Consider the following 21511-nt stretch of genomic DNA (forward strand, 5'->3'; position numbering starts at 1 on the left):
CTGTTTCTATTATTTTATTTTTAATTCCATTGTTAGGATGACATAACCCCTGAGGGTCACATCAGTTGTGTGCTGTTTTATAATGTTTTTATACAAATAGTTATCTAGAAAAAGAATATTAGTTTCATTATTTGTACAGCAAATGCCTAAAAACGCTTGTCCTCTCCACAAAACAGCTTTAACAATGAGACTTGACCTGTGAATATTGCTATGTTTTGTCAATTCCCTGTTACTGATGCAGAGCCCTTAATGGATACAAGTATTTGTTGTATGCTTGTGTGTGTGTATGCATGTTTGTGCTCTCACCTCCACAGACCTCTCCACTAATGTCCTCACACTGCCGGTCATCGCACTCACAGTTTTTGCCATGAACACGACTGTCCCCAGGTGGGTGGCAAGTACACTGTCCACACTGGCACTGACCTAGAAAAACAGAGACGTTTTCTCACATCTGAACAGTTTTTCATAGCTAAAGTGTTTTTAAAACTGAAGGGGGTAATTTTCCATTTATTAAAATGTCTCAAATCATTTGTAGTTCTTAAATTTTCTATTTAGTCTGTGATTTTGGAGTCTGATTTGCATACTAGAAATGTAAAATTTGAAACTAGACACAATCTGGTAGACAAATGCCACATAATCTTCATAATCTTACATGGAAATTAGTCACTCTAATAAACATACACTTTGACTACACAGCTACACATACACCCACCTCAAGATGTTGCTACCCCACTTCAATCAGTGAGCTGTTGGTGAAGAATACTACTGGGGAGTGAGCATGCTGGCTAATGGTGAAGCTCATTAGAAAAACATAATCTGTTCTGAACCACTGGCGTTTTTTCAGCAGACCTGCTCTCTGACCATTTTACCCAGCTGCTCATGTTCATATTAATTTTGGGCAAACTGTAGGACACATACAGATATTGTGTCAGCAGATAAAGCAGAACAATTAAGAATTTCCAAGATTTCTGTGTTGATTATGTATTAAATGCAGTTGTCTAAGTCATAATTGCAGCAAAATCTAAATAAATAAATAAAAAAAACAACAACAACTTGCAGTTGCATCTGTTTCAGATTAAATGTGTGATCCTAGGTGCTAATTACTACTTCAAGATGGATGAGATTTAAAGTGTGAGCTCAACAAGAGATCATCTAAAAGTCCACGTTCTAATAAAGACAGGGTGGTGTGAATCATGTCACAATAATAGCAACTTTTACATAGTACTGAAGGATGCAAACAACAAAGAAATCCAAAGATCTGGGTTTCCATTAGTCCACAAGAAGAAACCTTTAGTGGAGGGGATTCAGGACTGTGCAAGAAGTGGAATGTGTTAGGCAGCTTCTCATGAACTGGTACAATATAAATTGAGTTATTTAAATTGGACTTATTTGGATATACTAAGTTTGACTGAATTAATTGTATATCGTTTGGATTACAATGAGCTGGATTCAATTAAACTGGATCTTGGAAACAGATGTTGTTAGAGCAACAATAAATAAAAAAAAAAACATGAAATGAATGGCTCATTTCAAGTTTGTCATAGAGTTTGTAAAAGACAACTTGAAATCACAAAAAAACATTCAACCTGTGAAGCATGGTGGAGGAAGAATGATGGTTTGATCCTGTTGAATGTCCTGCCATTATGAAGGGCCACCAAGCACTTAAATCTTTGTTGGGAGGAATGGTCCAAATTTAAACTTTATCATTGCATAAGTTAAATAAGCAGCTACAGTAAACACTTAATGAATATGAGTTGAATGACTATCCAATCTGCAATGGGACTAAACTGTTCATATAAACAAAGCCAAGAAATGTACAACTGTTTGCATCTTTTGGTTTTTTTGTTATTGTGACCTATATAAAGCTCAGGCCACATACAAGTCAGCTGCACACTAAGTTTGCAAGTACTGTATAAATGCTTTATGGAAGGATATTACTGAATTGTCTGAAGGGCATTTTGTAGTCAAGGCAAAATGGTTTTTAAAATAATACCATTTGTTTATATTATTGTTCTTTTTTCAATATTGTGACAAATAAAATTTAAATGTAAAGCTTTGGGAGATTTTTGGAGAACAATTTAAAAAGCTTGTACCTCCTACAAAAAGGATCAAACATATGATATGGAATATCATAGTTGAATTTTGTAATGACAATATTATCTTCAGTATATAAGCAAATGCTTTATAATATGGTGTCCATAACTGGCATTTTAATGAGGGCTGCATTCCACTTCTGCATCTTTGTATGCGAGTTACTTGTGGAGTATGCAGGAGGGAGCACTTCATCTAAGTATTGGACATGTTTATATTGCAAATTTTCAATGTGTTGTGCAGCCCTAAATCATACTTTTTGCAATTAAATAAACTTTAATGTCCTTTTTTATTTGTAATTTCCATACTATCCTAACTTTTTCTGAGTGGAATTTGTAGAAGTTACAACTGAAAGAACTGTTTTTATTTTTTATTTTTATTTATTTCTCCACTTTGCAGAAGCTGAGTGCATGTGCTCAGATAAATGCTTGGTTTCTGTAACTGTGGCAGCAGGTGGCTAATGAAGTGGCCAGGCACAATTGTTGGGGGTGAGTCCTTCTTACAATAAAATCTAATACAAAGTAATAATTTGTTGTTTAGTCTTTCTTTCTTATAGTTACATAAACTAACAATAACTATGACATATGGCTGTGTTTACATCAACTATACATTAGTAGCAATGGTATTCAGGGGTGTTTTTCATTTAAAATTGCATAATTTTTCATTTGCATTGCATTACTTTTTCTCAAATTTATATGCTCTATGCTTTACTAACTAGAATAAAAGATACAGCAGCTAATCACCCTCCAAACACCCAGAAGTGATTCATGTAACCTGGCCACCAAGGAAATTAATTACACAAAAGAGACTTTCCAGTTCACTGAGTCCATCCTATGCTTATTTCCCCCCTTTTCTCTTTTTAGCAGCTTGATATCTATTTTATGCAAACTCATTTCTCACTCTGAGTATTTTCCCTGTTTGTTGCCCTGCAGGGTACATTTCGTTTATAATGGCACTAAATAACACCTGAATCATATTCGTGGTGTGCACTTGCCTGGCTTTATATTCTGATGACTCACTGAGTGGATTTAGTGGCAATAAATAGTGCGGAACAAAAATTTATAAGGCAGCCACTTGACTGCCAGCATCATCTAATGTGTTGTTGGTGTCATATCAGTGTCCCATTTTATGACCACATCAGTTGTGTACACACAAATACACTTATCACAATCTTTCTTCCGGCCTCTCAAACAACATACCACCATCTGCTCTGAGGACTCAGTTACCCTAGCGACTGGTGATGTCATATATCTCCTGCTTTATCGATTATCTCTGCAGTCGTCAAACAATCCACATCAGAGTCTGTGTTTGTGTGTCTGGGGTCTATTCAAAGTTTATGAGGAAATCGTGTTGAAAAACATCATACGGAGCCAAAATTAAGACTGCAAACAGGCCTTTGTCACAAGAACTTAATAAAATGAAAATGAAAGCCTAATACAGTTTCTAGTAGATGATGCACTAAAACTTATAACAGAAAGGCCCTAAAATATTCATTTTTTTAGTATTGTAAGATTCATATAGTTAATTTGTTTTAAGGTGCTAAATATATGTTATGGCATTGACTAGTTACATATTTCTATTTAAGGGTAATCTTCATAGGTTTAGCTCTCCTCAGTTGTATTTTCAAACAAGAGTGACAACTTGTTGAATCTGCCTCTGTGTTTCTATTCTGTTTTACCTTAGGTTAGCCCCTTCTAGTTTCTGATTGGCTAGCACTGTCACATGGGGGGAGAGAACGAGGAAGTGTTCAGTGATTGTAGATTGGTTGAGATGTGGAGAAGAGTAAAGGCTGCTCAATAAGAAATCCATCTCCATCCTGTTGTTTATCCCTCTAGAGAGTAAACTGCATGCCACATATCGAACCCTCACATTAAAGTATTTACATGCTAACTCAAAGTTTTTTAAAGGAAAAAACTGCTTCAACCAAAAGAAAGTTTATTGAAAAATTATTGAAAGTGCATGCTCTTCATTCCAAAATGATGCTGTGGTGACTAACCTGCTTAAACAAAGCAATAGCTGTGATACTCATTTCATCAAAGAGGTTTGAAACTAAAAGACCAAAACCAAAAGTCTCATTGCACCTACAAAGATCAAGGATCAAGGAATCTTTATCATCCCGTGGGGGTAATTTGTTGTACAGCAAGCAGTAAAACAATTAGTCAGTGCACAATCACACAAACAACAATATTGATAAAAAATAAAATACAAATAGAAAAATAGCTACTTATTCAGCTTATTCAACAGGGCGATGGCTGCAGGGACAAAGGAATATTTATGTTTATTAGTCTTGCTTCTTGGCAGGATGTACCTGCACCCTGATGGAAGTAGCAGGAATTCCTGAGCCAAGGGGTGACTTTGATCTGCAAGGATTGAATGGGCCTTACATTACACTCTGGTGTGGTACAGGACTGAAAGGTCATTCAAAGAGATCCCTGCAATTTTCTTACACAGTCTTACAATCCCTTGCAATCTGTTCTTGTTTTTTAGGGGAAGGGAACCGTACAAACAGATAAAAGAGAAAGTTAAAAGGGATTCAATAAAACAAGGGTAAAACATTCACATGAAAGTACTGTCAACATTAAAACCACAAAGCTTTCAATAAAAATACATATGCTGGTGAGCCTTCCTGCACACAGCGTCGACATGACGCTCAAAGGACAGCTTGTCATCCGGGTGGGTGCCCAGGTATTTATAAGTGTTTTTAAGTGTTGGTTTTCAATGCTAACCGGAGAAACGTTCGGAGAATTCTTCCGAAAGTCTATGCACATTTCAAATTATTGTCCATTATGACAACTGAAAAAAAGGAAACTCTTACGATCAATAAGAAACATTTGGGCGCAAGTGCAAAATATGTATGTACAAACTGTTGATAACAGTGTCCAAAAGACTTTGAAAAGGTTAATCACTTAGCATCACAGTCTAGCAACTTTGATATCTCTATTTTGTTTTATTATTTTTTTGTTTAGTCTCAATTTCTATTTCAATTCTTTGACAGTCCAACATCATACCAAAAAAATTAATTACGTCTAATGACACTCCCCCCTCTGCGCTTTATTCCTGTTGTGTAAGTGAAACCATCCCATTAATATCCAAAGGGCTGCATTTATCAAACAGGATGTATTGACTGTATGATGGTAACCTAAAATTAAGGCAAAGGGGTGAAGAATAATAGTGTGGAAAAAAAATCAATAAAGTGGAAGAAATTTCGAAGGTAAATAATGTGATCAGAATACAGATGATGTAAAATATCTGGTTAGAAGTAATGCAGAAAAGTCAGCTGTAAAACGTTGGGAGTCCCACAGTTAATGTCTACTGCAGGCCACTCTGTGGAGAGCAGGGAGAGGAATCCCAAGAATCAGCAAGAAAGATGTTGAAAGCAGGTGTTTCCTTGAGGAAATACCAGAATAAAAAGAATGTGCTATCCACAAGCGTCTCTGTCTCCATCTCGCAGGAAAAAAGGCTCAGAAACTGCTGTTTCAAATTTCAAGGCTTTTCCGCTCAAGCTGCCATCTGTACCAGCCGCTTTCATCCATGCCTAAGTGATTTTTAACGTCTGTCTCCTTCACTTTCCCTCTTTCTCTCTATTGCACTCTCTCTCTCTGTTCTTTATGCTCCCAAACTGCTTCCTGGCTCCCTGGCTGCTTTTACTTTACTTTACGTTCTGCCAGTGAAAGCCATGTAATGAATTCATTACTCTTCAAATGTTTTGAATATCCAAACATTAAACCAAATGTGTATTACATGGACATGAAGTAAATAATAAGATGCATTTGAAACCATGAATACACCCATACATATGCATCCAAAGTCATTGTTTTTACTGAGAGTTTCCATCCTCAGTGTACCAAGTTAAGAGATTTATTACGAATAACAGAGGTGGAGAACAATAGGTGGATGTTGCAAAATGTAGGACTGCAGATAATGCTTCTCTTAATGCTTATTTTTTTTCCATGTAATAGTTACAAATTCTTAGCCTTAGTAGATTTTTGAAACTGTAATTCTCTCAGTGTATTTACCAGTTATATTCCTAGCTCACATTACTCATTTAGGCACAAGCAGAAAACCATAATTCATGAATGTGCCAGGTGAAGGTAATGCACACTATTAGCACTGGAAAAGAGGCTTTCATGAATCCCATTAATTTTTCTATTGCACATGGTAATTTAAAGTCCCATTCTGTTGCAGCATTTGGAGATAATTTAAAGGTACTGCTGGAAGAATTAAAGTTAATTAACTCTCCCCGCGCAAGTTAATCTTTGCTGTGTCATAATGTGAGTGGGAGCGTCATGTGTCCTCAACCTTGCTTTGGTATTGGCTTGTGGCTGTCAAAATCACTGTCTGACACAATATGTAATGTATTACTTAAATATTAAAAGGACACCAAATTAGTTCTACATTTTGAGTCTGCACTTGCTGCCATTGCTGCATTGTTGGCCTGCAGTGATGTTTACTTTATTCTAATGTAGTCATCTCCATGGCAGCTGCCTTGTCCTGTGTGGTTTCAGGTTTCTGATTTAATCAGCAGCCATGGGTGTGAAGGATATCTGTGGCCACTATAATAACATACAATAGACAACAGTGCATATATCCGTGCTTTTCATCCTGAACAAAGCAGCAGTTGAAAAGCTGTGGACTCCCCACTGACCTCCCCCACAGCCAAATGAAATATGAAATCAATGCTTCACATTAACCCCTGACAAATCTGGAAGCTTTGAGACCAAGTAGGTTGAGTACTTGTGATATCGCCCACCTGCATTATTAAGTTGAATCACTGAGAGACCAGCAGAGTACAGCAGGCTTTACTGTACCCACTCATGAAATACAGAGACACTGGCAGGTTGTCTCCAGAAAATGACAACAGCGATTAGTACAGAATTAATTAAAGTACCGGTAAGAAGCAATGCTCTACAAAGTTGAAATATGAAGTCTGCCTCAGGAAAAACAGTACAGGTACAAGAGATATATCCGAACACACATGGGTGCAGCTCAGTAGTGCAATGTGTTTCTTATTAGCTAGTGGCCTTAACAGAGTGCTTTCTGAACTCTGGATGGATTTTGTCATTGCTCTTTGTTGTCTGAAAAGACTGTTGCAGAGGATTGCTAAAGATTTGTTTAGCTGAATGTCGTAAACATGCAAACCTGTTACACTTGACTTAATGAAAAATTTGTGATGCTTTCATTTGTCTTTAATGTTTATAAACCAAAAGTAAATAAATAGATTTCAGGAAATTTCTCAAAAAACAAATCAGTTTCCACTTGAATTTTGGGAGTTTGCTTATATATATATGTGTGTGTGTGTGTGTGTGTGTGTGTGTGGATGATTCTTAGTTAATATAGATTTGACATGAGTATTTTAATATATCTGTACCATTTAAGAAGTTCTTTCTGTATAATTCTTTGTTCTAAATTCTGCATTTAAGCTGTTTAAGTGGCTGTTTAATTTGATTAAATCTACAAATAAATCTGACTAAAATGGTCCGATTAAGTACTAATCCAAGTAAGATTTAATATACACATCAGACATAATATGTGACCAAAAAGATATATAGAAGAAGATGTATATGATGTGGTTGAGCTAATTATTTGATTGAAGTAGCAGCATCTGATTTCTGAGTGCTCTAATGTCTTTTAAGCCCTCTTAAGGATGGGAAAAAAGGGATTTGAAACACTATAAATTGCTTCTTACACCAAGAGGTGAGTGTACAATAAAGGCTTCCTTGCAGTAACCATGGCAACTGAAGAACCAGGTACCTCGTCCGAAGCATGGCAAATTGGATGTTCCTCTGCACTTCTTCAGACTGCTTTCCAAAGACAGGGAGCAAGATAGAGGATGCTCGCACTTCTTCCCTGCCCATCCCTCTTTGCAGTCGCACCTGCCACAGTTACACTGGCCATGACCTGCCAAGAGAAAGAATTGGAGGAAGATCTGAAGCAAAGCCAAGTTTTTGCCTGGTAAGAATTCAAATAACAGAAACCTCAGAGATGGTTAAAGTTGTTAATGATGTGAACATGCCATTTAGGGGGGAGAGTTGGGTTTGTTTTTGAGCTGAATGGAAAAAAAAAAGGTGGTGCAACCAAGTACAGAGGGACAGAGTAACTGATTAAATTTATGCGGAACTGCAGCATCAATATAACTTTGCACATTAATGTCTTAGAAAAAATTATAATGTCATTACCATGCACTCTAACTTCATTTTTAGGTTATATGGGCAGTTTACTTCAGTACTAGGAGTAGCAAGGGACTGTTGGTACTAAGTATCATGAAGTTAGAGGTGTGCAGAACTGTTGTACAGATACACATAAGGTGATGACCCAGTAACTACAAACTGCAAAACATTATTTAGAAAGTCATCTCTTAAAATAGGTTTCAACAATTATATAAGAAGAGCAATATTAGTACAATAAATCTGTAACAGATTGATTTGATTTGTTTAGTTTTTCTTTTATTAAAAAAAAAAAAAACAGAAAGAAAAATACATTCTAACCTGAGCAGAAGTCATCTGTGTATCGATCGTACGTTGAGTGGCAGTTCCTCTCATCACACTCGCACGTGTCTCCATGAATATCACCCCAGTCACCAGAGGGATCTACATCATAACAGTTACACTCCCCACACACACAGGTCCCTGATGCCCACAGCAAACACAAACACACATGCTGTAAATTTACATTCTATTCTTTGACATGGCATTTTCAAGTTTAGGATGTTTGACTAGCCTCCCCATTTGTAATGTGAGCTTAATAAATAATTTATAGAATGAGGTCACATTTGGAGACATTTATTGAAATCAAGATTATTGTCTTTTTATAGATGAGGTGAACGTAATTCAACTGTCCAACAGTTGAAGTAAATAATACAGTGATTATTTGAAAAATATTGTGCTCTATATCAAAGGCTTCTTCTCTGTACAGTCCAAACAGAAAAGCAATATAAATAAAAAAATAAAAATAGAAATGTCTATGTTTTTAGAATCTTTTCAAAAATCTGTTTTTTTTTTTTACTTGAGTGAAAGACTGCAGCCAACATGATAAACACTGTCACATTTTTTCTTCCTTCATCTGTCTGCCTCTCCTCATTTTATTTGTTTAACATCTTAGCCCAGGCGTCAGCTGTGCTGCAGCCAATGGAAATCCCATTTTATCTTATCAGTAGAGACAGGACATGGGGAACCCCAGGGGAGCAGGCCAGCTGGCAAGCCTGTGGGCTGTGGCTGGCGCATGTCTGGCCCATGGTCTTATGCTCGGTTTCCCTCACCACCTCATAACCTTGGTTTCCTGAATTAATAGACCTATGAATTTTTCTGTCAGCCACAAATGTCACAAGTGTGCCCCAACAGAGCAGATGAAGTACCTGTAAAAGTTAATGTTTATAAGTGTCCTGCTAACAGTAAAAATCAGATGGTCATAAGAGAGTAAATTTACTGTTTCAATCATTACTGTTTTTCTTCATTGAGCAACCTCCACCTACACACAAAGCTTACAGGATCAGCATGATTTTTAATTTTTTTTTTAAAGAAATAATACCCTTCAACATTACTTAGCTGATACATTTTTTTATGCCTAGTTGGAAGGTTAGGTATACCACAGACAGAGCTTGACAGTTTGCTGAGATAAAACAGAATTATCTGTTGGGTGCTGCCAGTCAGATCCTTTACCCATATATCACACAATCTGTAGAAGATGAAGGTTAAAGATGAGCAAAAGAGATGAGAACGGAAAGTAAAAATATCTCTTTGTCTATACATGATATTGGATTTATTCTCACAGTCTTTTAAAGTCAATGCAGCTTCAACTAGAAGCCCTCAGAGAGCGCAGACCTTCGCCAAGCCACTGTATTTTTATTTATTTTTTGAGTTAGAAGCTCTAAAAGCAAAATTATCTCTATCGCATCATGAGCAGGTGCAATGCTACATCAGAGCCTGTTTGGTCACGTGACCGTGAACAGTTTGCCAATGAAAAGAAACCCTGCATGATACTAACATCGGTGTTGAAGTGTGCAACTTGTTCTTAAAGTTTAATGCATCGGTTTTGATGGGAAATGATGCATAAATTTCATGCAATTATATTGACACCCTCAGTGGCAAGTGGCAGTAGGAATGAATGAATGCCCTTATGTCTATTGGACTGTATTTAATAATTCAATAATTCTGATGTTTTTATCACAGATATAGCACATTTGCTTAAGGTTGCTATGCTATGTTGGCATATTTGTTGTTTTCAAAAAAAAAAGAAGATGTACTTTAACTTAATAAATTCAACATTAAAGCTAAAAAAGTCAGTTTGCACTCTACCCCCTTGCTCAAATGTATGAAAAAATAGAGGCAATTAATTAGTGATTACATGTTATTAATGTGTCTCTTTTTTAGTAGAATAATAAACATGCAATAGTGAACTGGGAATCTGTACCACCTCTACTGTGTGCAGTGCTTGTTTATATTGTCTTATTTAACTTATCTTATTGTTATTTATTGCATTCTATTTGTGCTTTTCTTGCACCTTGTTGCCTCTATTTTGCTTTGTACTTGTATATATTGTGTCTTGTTCTTGTCCTGTTTTACTGTTGGTGTTGTATTGCTGCTGGTACCCAAATTTCCCTGAGGACTCTCCAAAGGGATTAATAAAGTATTTCTATTCTATTCTAAACTATTGTCAAGCTGATAATGTAATGCATGAAACTGTATAAAAGAACTTTTTAAACCAAAAAGGTATTAAAGGATTTCTAAAGAAAACATGAAGCCGTGCTGTTTACAGCAGACTGTTAGACCACAGACAGTTTTTCATGCTGCAGTTCTTCATGCTGTGATAGTTGTGCACTTAACCAGAAATCGCAGCTCTGCGATGGGACTTCCATGTAGCCTATCATTTCACCCTACTCCTTAGCCAGCCCTTTGCCAGTCTACTGTAATTAATTTTAGAGAGACTTACTGAAATCCCACAGGATCACTTGAGTTAAGTTAGAGCAGCTATTTCTCTGACTGCCTGTCTGCCAAGTTGAGATGACTTACAGTACATGATGTTTTTTTAAGGCAATCTGATCTCTGGGTTCCCTTTTTTCACCATATTTCCCTTGGCTCTATTTCATCCGTAGTCATCAAATGAGAGCAGAATTGACCTGGTTATCTCTTGGTATGCATGCTGACATTCAAATTATATCTAACACACGAGAAAAGACTCTGTATCCTGATCCCTTTCTGTTTTTTTAATCTTTTACATTAAATATGAGGCATCATTGTCTGTGGGTTACCCTTTTGAATATTTTTACTGCTTAAAGCCTGCACTTTTAGAGAATAAATCTACTTTGCAATTCCATATTAGCTTAGAAACTAGATTTATTTGCTGATCCTCATTGTTATTCACTAGATAAGAAGGTTGGATAATGCTAGAATTTAACAAAAGGCAGAGATCTTCAAAGGACTTGAAACAACCAAGACTATAAAAGAACACAGTGTTTCACTGCTGCAGAATAAGTGTCCTTCCTCGTCTTGGTGATTCCAACAAAGAGACAGGAAATTAAATTTACCCAATTTAAAATGTTTGTGTCCTGTTTCCTAGCAACATAATTCCACTGAAAGTATTATTGTGATGCTCTGTGTTGTAATGGGTCTGAAGCTAACAGACATAAAAATGTCCTTCCGGGCAACAGTCATCATTCCAGTATTTTATGACTTTGTGAAGCACTGATATGACGCAATGATAGAAACTACCTTTAGAGGAAAAAGAGAAACAACATATAAACATATATACACATTTCATTTTGTTACATAATGTACATATTTGACTATTTCTATGAAACAAAATTTTATGCCAATGTAGCTGGAAAAGGATCAGAAAAATATAATTCAATAAATGAAAGATGTTTCTGACTGATTCTTTAACTACACCCCTTAAAATTTACTAGAACTGTCAAGTCAAAAATATTCACTCTAAAACAGGACATTAGAGAGTGAGTATTGACTTTGAAGTGGGTAAACAGACCTCTGTTGCTGCAGATTTTGCCATCTGGAGATGTGCATCTCCGCTTGCTTTCCCATGGGCTGATGTCACACTGGAACTCACATTTGTCTCCATGCCAACCAGCAGCACAGTAACAGTTTCCACAGTAACACTGACCATGGCCTGGAAGCACATTCAAAACACAATTCACAAATCCTCACTTATTTCAAAGTTCTAGTTTTAAGGTTTTAGATATTTTTAGAATATGTTTATTCTGCCACATTCAGAATAAAACATTTTAAGAGACAATTCTATAATTCCTCTGAATACTTAATCAGCATTGGCTAAACATCAGACCTATTTTCTTTTCCCCTATAAAATAGATTAGAATTAATTATGGAGGCAATTTTTTATCCAGAATTCAAATTTCCCACCATCTGTATATTGATACAGTATGCACTTATTTTTTATTCTTTCTTGTTTTTTTTTCCACATTAGACCTATAGATTAGGTCATTGTACTGTGGTGTATGTTACATAACCCAGCTCCAGTGTGTAACATAACAGGTATAAATAATTCTTTTCATTTTTGTATAATAGTCTGAACAGTGATGCTTGCTTATGATGTAAATCAGATAATTACCCAGTACAAACCTTTTTGTTATTTTCTTTTTTACATGTATTCATTGCTTTTCTTTTCTTTTAGTGTAACCTACCATTTTGGACAAAGTTTTAGGCATATTCCTATGTATGGAAGTTCTAAGCTTTCTAGAAAGCCTACATCCTAATGCCCTAAAACACATCCTTTATCATGCATATTCTTAACAGGAATGTTATGAAACAATTCAGTTTGGAAGATCAGCCTGACAAACAAAGCACTTTGATGCCACTGCAAAGTGTATTTGCTGTATCTTTCACTGCAGTTCTTATTAATTCATACAAGTGTGTATCTGGTTCAGTTAGTGCTAAAAGCTGCCTTAACCTGGACCATTTTGCCTTCACTTCTGACTTAGCTGGACACAATCTGGCCATGTCAGGAGGGGGGGGGGTCGTATATAATACACAAAAGCACATATAATTGACCTTACTTTTTCTTTTCTTTTCTTTTCTTTTTTTAACCTGCATAGTTTGGATTGAAAACCAGATTGTTTTATGTTTAATAGCCACTGATTTGTATTCCTGAGTTTATACCTTAATTCTTATTCTAACTATTCTCCTTTAAACATGTTTTGAAAGTTGGATTAGATTCTTGCTTCCAATCGTGATGTTAAAGCTTTGGACATACTTGAGTAGACAGATTTTCTCACTCTAATTTTAGTGTTGGACTGAAAATGGCCATACTCATTAAACAAACATATCTGCTCTTCTAATACCTGACCAGTTCTAGTGGGTGTGTTGCAGTGATGTAAATCACATCATTCAAAGCTATTTTTTATACAGTGCTTTTCATGCGAAAGGCAACACATAGTGCTTTACAAGGTAAAAAAAAAATTATGCATATTAAGTAATACAAGCCACACCATAGTAAGCAACATATCAATTTAAAAAAACACACTCATTATTATCTCTCTCACACACTGTCACACTTGGGGATCCAGTCACACCAGGAGCCGGCCCACCCATGTTCACAGAAGCTGCCATCCCCACCACACAAATCAGGACAGGCCAGAAGGCACACCACAGCCGTAGGGCTGCAGTGCAGGACCCCCAGACCACCTGGTTAAGGGCAATCACTAAGGCAATACCCCCAGACCGAGCAGACAAAGCTCCCAGTGCAAAGGATCCCCTTGAGAAAAACACTGCAATTAAAGAAAGAAAGAAAGAAAGAAAGAAAGAAAGAAAGAAAGAAAGAAAGAAAGAAAGAACTTTGTAAAATAATGTGCTAAAAGAGTAATAAAATAGAATAAAATAAAATGTAAAAATAAAACAATTGGATGAAGATCAAATAACATTCAGTTAATAAGCTAAGATGGTGGGTCTTGATCCTCTTTTTAAAAACATCAACAGTCTCTGCAGCCCTGAGGTTCTCCGGCAGGCTATTCTTCAGATGAAGTCCATAGTAATGGAAAGAGGCTTCGCCGTATGTTTTGGTCCTTACTCTTGGAACACCTAAAAGGTCTACTAGAGATCCTCAGGGTCCATGAGGGTTCATAATTTAAAAGCAAGTTAGATAAATAAGAAGGTCCAAGACCATTGAGACATTTATAAACCACTAAAAGAACCTTAATTCAGTGGAGCCTAAAAGGCCAAACAAATTAATTAAAAATTTGTTGGCTGCCTGGTCTGCCTCTGACCTCCGTAGAGGTGTGGTCGCATTTGTACGATCTCACTCACCACTCCTCATCACTGTTTACTCCTTATTCCTCATGCTCTGCATGCTGACACAGTCACTAACTTGTCCAGTGGGAGATAAGTCTCCTTTTTTTCTGTGAGTTAGTATCTGGTCGCTGTTGTGCTACTTTTGAGATTATTATTCAAGAACTCTTAATGACTAGCAGCTCTGCTTTTTTTCCTGTAAAATTCATAAATATAATTTTCTGGTGTGTTTATATACAGGTGTAACAGTTTGTTGTCTGGTGATGGTGTGGATTGAAGAATTGTTGCCTGCTGTCTGTGGTGTTTTTGTCTACTTTCTTGATTCTTTTTGGCTTCTTTTTGCTATTTTCCTTCTTTTTCTGTCCCCTCCGGTCAGGTCCAGCAGGAGTACATAGATTCCATGATTCAAAGTAAATAAATAAATAAATGAATCAGATTATCAAGAGAAGCCTTATACCCATAAGCCTCCCCTTGGCAGAGCAAATTTGTTCAAATTTGTTGTTTGTACAGCAACCACGTTATCATTTTGCTTGATATGATGCTGGACAGGACAGGTTAAAAAAAATCATATGCTCAAGTTTAAGTCAGTACAGTCAGTGTAGTATGGTTGGGTACCAGTCTTAAAATATTAGTATAATAGTATAAACAGAATATACTTGAAAATATTATATGGCGTTAGGAATATCTGCTAATACTTGGAATAAGTTGATTTGAGAAGAAACTCAAGGATGGATAGTTCTTGTAAAAGAAGATGTTAAACAAAAGAGATGCTCTGAGGAACAATTGTCAACATACCTCCACAAACCTCTCCCGTGTCTTCATCCAGGCATTCACTGTCATCACACTCACAGAAGCGTCCCGTCACCAAGCCCCTGTCATCTTTGTTGTCACATATGCAGCTTCCACAGTGGCAGGTTCCTGTAAAAAATGCCAGCTTCAGGCACAGTTTAAGCTTTTAAACTTGGAAACGATCACCTTTCTGGGCATGTGTTCACCTTTATCTTAGGTGGCTGCTCAGACATTAGAGGATGTGTCTGTACAGTGTTTTAATTCAATGCACCATGATGTTTGTGCCTCAAGTGTCAACAGGTCTGAGCTGGTGTTTGACAACTAATCGCAGAGGCGCTGTGTTTGTGTGCTGGGGCTTTTTTAATCATGTGTTAAAGAAGCGAAGGGGTAGACAGCCACGTGGTGTGAATACATTTGCAGTTCTACTGCACATTACGTACTTTCACACACATACATATGGATATACACAGACCCATGAAAACATGTTTACCTCTCATGTAGCTGGAGGTATCGCAGACAAGGCATAAGGTTAAGCTCAGGTGGATGAGGAGCTGTCAGTACGTGAAAAACAGCTCTAACCTTGACCTGACCTCACAGTGTGCATATTTAATGTGACACGCACACTAGGAATAACATATATGGTGACATGTAAGATTAAAGGCCAAATTCAATAATTAGTTATTATGCATATCATTCCTCATTTCTTTTTATATTACCAGGAGAATGTGGACAAATGCACAGATTTATTTAAAGGTGCAAACATGATTCAAAATGAAGCTTTTATTCAATAAAGTCTGAACCATTTCAGACAAACTATGGGTTTTTGTCATTTCTGAAACCTCTCTTCAGGAATAGTTCTTCAGGTTTCTTAAAGGGTAATCCAAAGCTTTTCTTTGGATGTGGGTGCTTTTTGTTCCATTTTTTTGTTAACATGATCCCACATTGGTTCAATAACGTACAAGTCTGGAGATAATTCAAACTTCCTGTTTCCACTCATTTCCAACTCCATTTTTGGCGTAAAATGGCATATCTAAACTTTTTACCTCTCGTTTCTCTTTCATGAGAATGGCCTGCTTTCCCTGGAGACCATCCCCAATCAAGCTGGAGTTAAAAGTACATGTATAAACTGAAGGGCTAGATTGTTTTCACGGGTCCTATCAGCTCCTGACAGACTGACCCACTACGAAAAAATGCTGGATTTTTTCTGTTAGGAACTCACTTACAGATAATAAAATGACACAACTTTTAATTACTTACAATTTTCACAATATTATGGATGCGTGTACACGTGTGACTGTCTTAGTGTTTTGTTAATGTATGTCTGTATTTACATGCGTCTTTATAAAACAGATGTTGAGTGAATTGTGTCTGTTATGTGTGGTCACTGTACCTCTGTTGGAACAGACCACCCCCTGTTGGTTTTTGCAGAGCTCCCTGCTCTTCTTGCTTGACAGGCTACACTCCTCCTGGATCTGGCAAGCATCTCCAAACCAGCCTTCATCACACTCACACATCCCACAGTCACAGTAGCCACGATCTAAAGGGAAACACACCACATGCTGTTTATCAGAGCTGGGAATCATGCCCATTTTTACTTGCTTCAATCCCAACACAAGCATGCAAGTGCTATTTTGAATAGGTAGGATGACATTCCACAGTTTGAAGAGTATGGAGTGTTTAAATTGTTGTATTAAGCTAATTTTAAACTATTTTAATGTATATTGAACATGCAGTTCATAAAGTTTTTATGTAAAGGTTTTGTTTGCATTACAAAACTTTTTGTTAAAGAAGTCAGAATGACATGTTAACATCCCACATTGGTTACTCAGTAGAACATTTTTCATTGTTCAGAAAAGCCACTAAAGCAGTCTGTCATTATTTCTCATCATTCTGATGGCCACAGTGGGCAATGTGAAAAACGGGAGGAACCATTTGATGCAAATGAAGACTGTTGACAAGTTATTATAAATGTTGCTCTCATTGCCTTTAGCAGCAAGGAGCCTTGCATGTCATGCTCAATCATTCTCCTGACTCGTTCGTCATGTAAATGTGGTGTCCTTTTCAAGGGCTATCCATCAGTCATTAACAGCATGCAATCCCCAGTCTCTCCTCATTATCGATACGTCTCACGGGGACACTTGGCAACATGTTCAAGGAAAAGCAGAAATGGAAAATGCTCTTTAAAGACAGCGACACCACAAAGATAAAACACGTTTGACAAACATGTTAAATTTTAATTTGTAAAAAATTAACTGTAGAAATTGATAAAGATTTCTAGAGTACTTTATTAGAGTAATTTATTTAAACCCTGTGCAGCTATTGCTAGATTGCACACTATCTGTATTTAGTATTCCTTCATTACAGCCATTTTTCAGTGATAAGTGACACATGAATCATTGCTGCATTAATAAATCCACTGTTGACAGTTTTATCTTTTGATATTCTCAGCCCGCACTTGGTGCAGACTTATTTGTGGACTTTGTCATTTTTGCAGATGAGAGTTTGCATACGATAGTTGTAAGACAGAATTGGATATTATAAAGTTACTGCCACCCACCAGCCTCCATTAATCTCCACTTGACAATCACTGTGACATATAAAACAGCCCTCTTTGTCTGCCAGGCCAAAATTTATGTAGGTGGGAAGGTTCCTGTCTGTCGACAGTTTATCTTTTTTGGTGCTTCCTGAGCAGTATTTCACCATGGTATAATGCTGTCAGGGCCCTTCTTTTCCTCCTCTGACAGCCAGTGGAACAACCCAGATTCTGATCAATGATCCAATACATCTATTGGGGATTAGTAAGTATGGAGGTGTATATGCAAGATTTTTATGTTTTTTTGTATATATGTATATGCAAGATTTAATGGTGATAGTAACTATTGATGTAGCACCTTGAACTGTTAGTGATGGGGGGACCAGCCATCTAAATCCAGGTGTAGAAATTCACTTATTCATGCTGACTTTACATAAAACACTATCATTTAATTCATGCTCTGAACATATTTGCTTTTAAAGAAAAAAACAGATCTTAGATAAACTTGTTCCAAATGCCTTTAATTGTAATGCTCAACATATAATAAATATTTAGATTTTAAATCATCCCCCTGGCTGCCTCTGTGCTCATTTGTTGCCAACAATTGTTGTTTAATCTCCAAATGACATTTCCCTGTTTTCTTTGTTCTGCTTCTGTTCTTCATAACATGATACTCATTTTAGTGAGTAATTATTTTTGCTTCCCTCTCCCTGTGGGTTGTGGAGCATGAAACAACAGCACATCAGCTTGTGTTATGTGTAAAAAGATCAAGGAGACACCTGTCTCAGGTAATAACTCATCCACTGAGGATGCTGTTCAAAGAGCAATAAATCCCAGCTTTCATCCTTCCAGTTTTTACTATATTCTACCAAGACATTCATTGGCAGGGCTGTTCACTGTGTGCTGAAGCTATTTTAACCCTATGAAAAGAGGATCAGTCATACAACCGGGAGAGTTGGATTAGGAAAAGTGTTGGTTAAACTGACTTCATATGTGATGCTGACATAAAAGTGTGTTAGGTGGGGTTTTCTTTGGCTTTGACAGAGGACACACAGGCAGAGTTAAGGAAGAAAAGCAGAGGCTATGAAAGCCTGTAGCCTATAAAAGAAAGGGAGGGAACGACAGGGGGTTAGCAAGGCTAAAGTGTGCCCTGACAAAGCCCAACACCAGTTATCCATCAGGGAAACGGGTTTTTGCTCTTATACTTGCACCTCTCTATTTGAACTGCTCCGTTGAGATTTTGTGAGAAGAACACATATGTGTTTAAGTCTACCAGAATCAAAAAGTTGTAGATTCTTTAATTTTGCAGATATACCAGCTGTAAGGGGGTGGTAGGTGTTATCAGAAAAGAAAAGTTGGCTTATGTTTAATTATTTTGTGGGAAATTGTGCACAGAAAGCATGTGAAGTTTCTTTGGAGATATACAGTAAATTCAAGCAAGTGGTATTTGTTTGGATCAGAGTACAACCTTTTTGCTCACAAATTGATATTATTGTTAACTGTTTAAGTTTAAACCAGTCTTGTAAGAGGAATTACTAACACATTTGTTTTCTGGTGTATCTCTGGAGGAATTGTCCTAAGGTTCCTGGGTCACTAAGCCTTTCTGAAAAATTAAATCGACCCACTTCCACTCCATCAGGAAGATCATTCAAAGCCAATTTAACTTCTGTCCATTCACATGTAAAGAATAAATACAGCAGCATGCTTTTGAAGATATACATCCTGTATTTATTCTCTGCTGTATTTATTTCTGCAGGTATAATTCACTCTCCTATGTAGAAATTAGTTGTGATGTAGGAAAACATTACCATGGTTTCATATCAGCAACAGCTGCAAGGAATCTCTAAATGCTGAGATGAAAGATGCAGAAAGACAGAACGTTTCCCTGAGGAGACACATGTTTGCAGTGCCTTGCAACTTGTATCTTGTACAAGTGATTTAAAGTACTGAATGCAGTGAAATCTTTAAAATATATTATTAACTTGCTTATGGTGAAAAAGGGTTGTTAATCTTTGAATTTTTTTAAAAAGCCACAAGCCTTCTAAAGCTTTTCTTCTGTTGTATTTAATGTCCAACATTTAAAGATTCACAAGATACAACAGGAAGATAAGTTACTGAACACAAACGAGCATTTGGTTCATCTAATTATTTCATTTGTTCATAAATATCCATTTCTACTGTCCAGGCTTGTTTAGAGGCTTAAACATGGTCAAAACTAATGACAATGTTGGCAGAATGGAGATGTGGTGGTTTGTTCTCTCCTTGTGACTCCTTGTGACTGTATGGTTTTTTCTGTGGGTATTTCAGCTTCACAAAGTAAGCAATGTAAGCCAACAAAACTCTAAATTGACTCTGAGCATGGATGGTTGTTTGTCTCATTTGTTTCTTTGTTTGCTATGCAAAAGACTAGTGACCGATCCAGCATAAACCCTGCTATTTGCCCATGTAATATTATCTTAAAGCAACACTACAGACATTTCTGACAGTAAAACTTGGCATTTCTAACTCAATTTGACGGCATGATGACATTCATTATGCAAATTTATGGAGCCTGAATCCTGGATCCCTGCAGCGTCCCAAAACTGAGAAACAGCACATCAAAACTTTGTGCTCAAGCCTGGAGTGTCACAGCATGAAAGCTGCCTTTTGCATTACAGTGCCGTCACACACCAGCAACTGGATATCAACAATGGCTGTTTTAAATGTGCACCGGAGCAAATTTATCAAAGAAACACAAGAAGATATTAACAGAGGATGTGAGGAAAAGCAACAAGGAAAGTGACAGAGAAAGCGATAACATTAGCTACGTTTACATGGACAAATATTTCATCTGTCCTATTGAAATCAATGTGATCGGAGAGTCCAGCTGAAAGTAAAGTGATCCGATTAATTGTACTTGTATGATTGACAGATTTAATACAATCGTAATGCTTTTGACATGTGCAGTGCCTACTAGTTTGAAATAAGTGTTTTCTTGTTCATTTTCATTTTTTTGAACCTTTTTGACTGTCAAAATGCTGAATAATCTTTAACTCTTTCAGTTCCTAACAAAAAATGCTGCCATGTTTCAAGCCTTCTCTGTATACAGTCAAGTAACCCCCACGTTGTTCAAGCATACACAGAAATAACATACACCAGAGAAACAATCGCAACGAGTGTATACATGGTTATTTTCTTTCTGCTAATCCAATCTTAAAAAAGTTTAAACCACCACTCTCGACTGGATTGAAATTCTTTCCGATCCAATTCTTTTCTGATTCTTTTCCAATCAGATCAGCTGACATGTTTACATGATATGTTTTTATTCTGACGGGCGTTCGATTAAAAGTGCTCCATGCATACGTAGCCAACATTGAACTAGCTATACTCGCTGGGGAGGGCCTCAAGAAAGGACAGGATGCAAGATGGATGTCGCATATTGCCTTTAGGTGGTGCCAAAATGCGAAAAATCTCAAAAGTTTAATAGTGCTGCTTTATAAAGAAGTGGTTATCATCATAATTTGATGCAAAAGCTGTATGCATGCAAGAGTGAATCTAGAAGCAAAGCTGAGGAACAGATTTGCAATGCAGGGATGGATGTATATAAACAAATGAAATGCAGTTGATGAAACAAGATGTTAAAATTTTAAGGGGCATATCTGCAGTGATATAAAAGTCAAATTACTTGTAAGAATAGCTTTGCTTTGATTTTTTTCTTTTTCTGATTTAATGTTGTAAGTGCATACAGTGTTCCACATGATCCAAAGAATTCTGAAATGAGACTGAGTGGTTTAAATTTTGACAACTCTTTATAGATCTTTAGCACGGCTTGCTTTCACACTTGTTTTGTTTCAATGCTACATCCAGAAAT

General features: G+C 36.8%; 1 protein-coding gene across 2 annotated transcripts in view; it reads right to left on the minus strand.

Moving 5' to 3' along the window:
* itgbl1 (integrin, beta-like 1) overlaps positions 1 to 21511 on the minus strand; it is a 42085-nt gene that overhangs the window by 12437 nt on the left and 8137 nt on the right. For both annotated transcript variants that reach the window (XR_006012229.1, XM_042001752.1), the window contains exons 3-8: positions 16519 to 16665; positions 15135 to 15257; positions 12067 to 12207; positions 8577 to 8717; positions 7843 to 7989; positions 307 to 423 (exon numbers count right to left, since the gene is read on the minus strand). Coding sequence is in view for 1 of the 2 variants with exons in the window: in XM_042001752.1 (XP_041857686.1) it covers positions 307 to 423; positions 7843 to 7989; positions 8577 to 8717; positions 12067 to 12207; positions 15135 to 15257; positions 16519 to 16665 (816 nt within the window). In the remaining variant the exon portion in view is untranslated. The remainder of the gene's footprint in view (positions 1 to 306; positions 424 to 7842; positions 7990 to 8576; positions 8718 to 12066; positions 12208 to 15134; positions 15258 to 16518; positions 16666 to 21511) is intronic.

Source organism: Melanotaenia boesemani, chromosome 12, assembly GCF_017639745.1.
Source record: "Melanotaenia boesemani isolate fMelBoe1 chromosome 12, fMelBoe1.pri, whole genome shotgun sequence".
Taxonomy (NCBI): Eukaryota; Metazoa; Chordata; class Actinopteri; order Atheriniformes; family Melanotaeniidae; genus Melanotaenia; species Melanotaenia boesemani.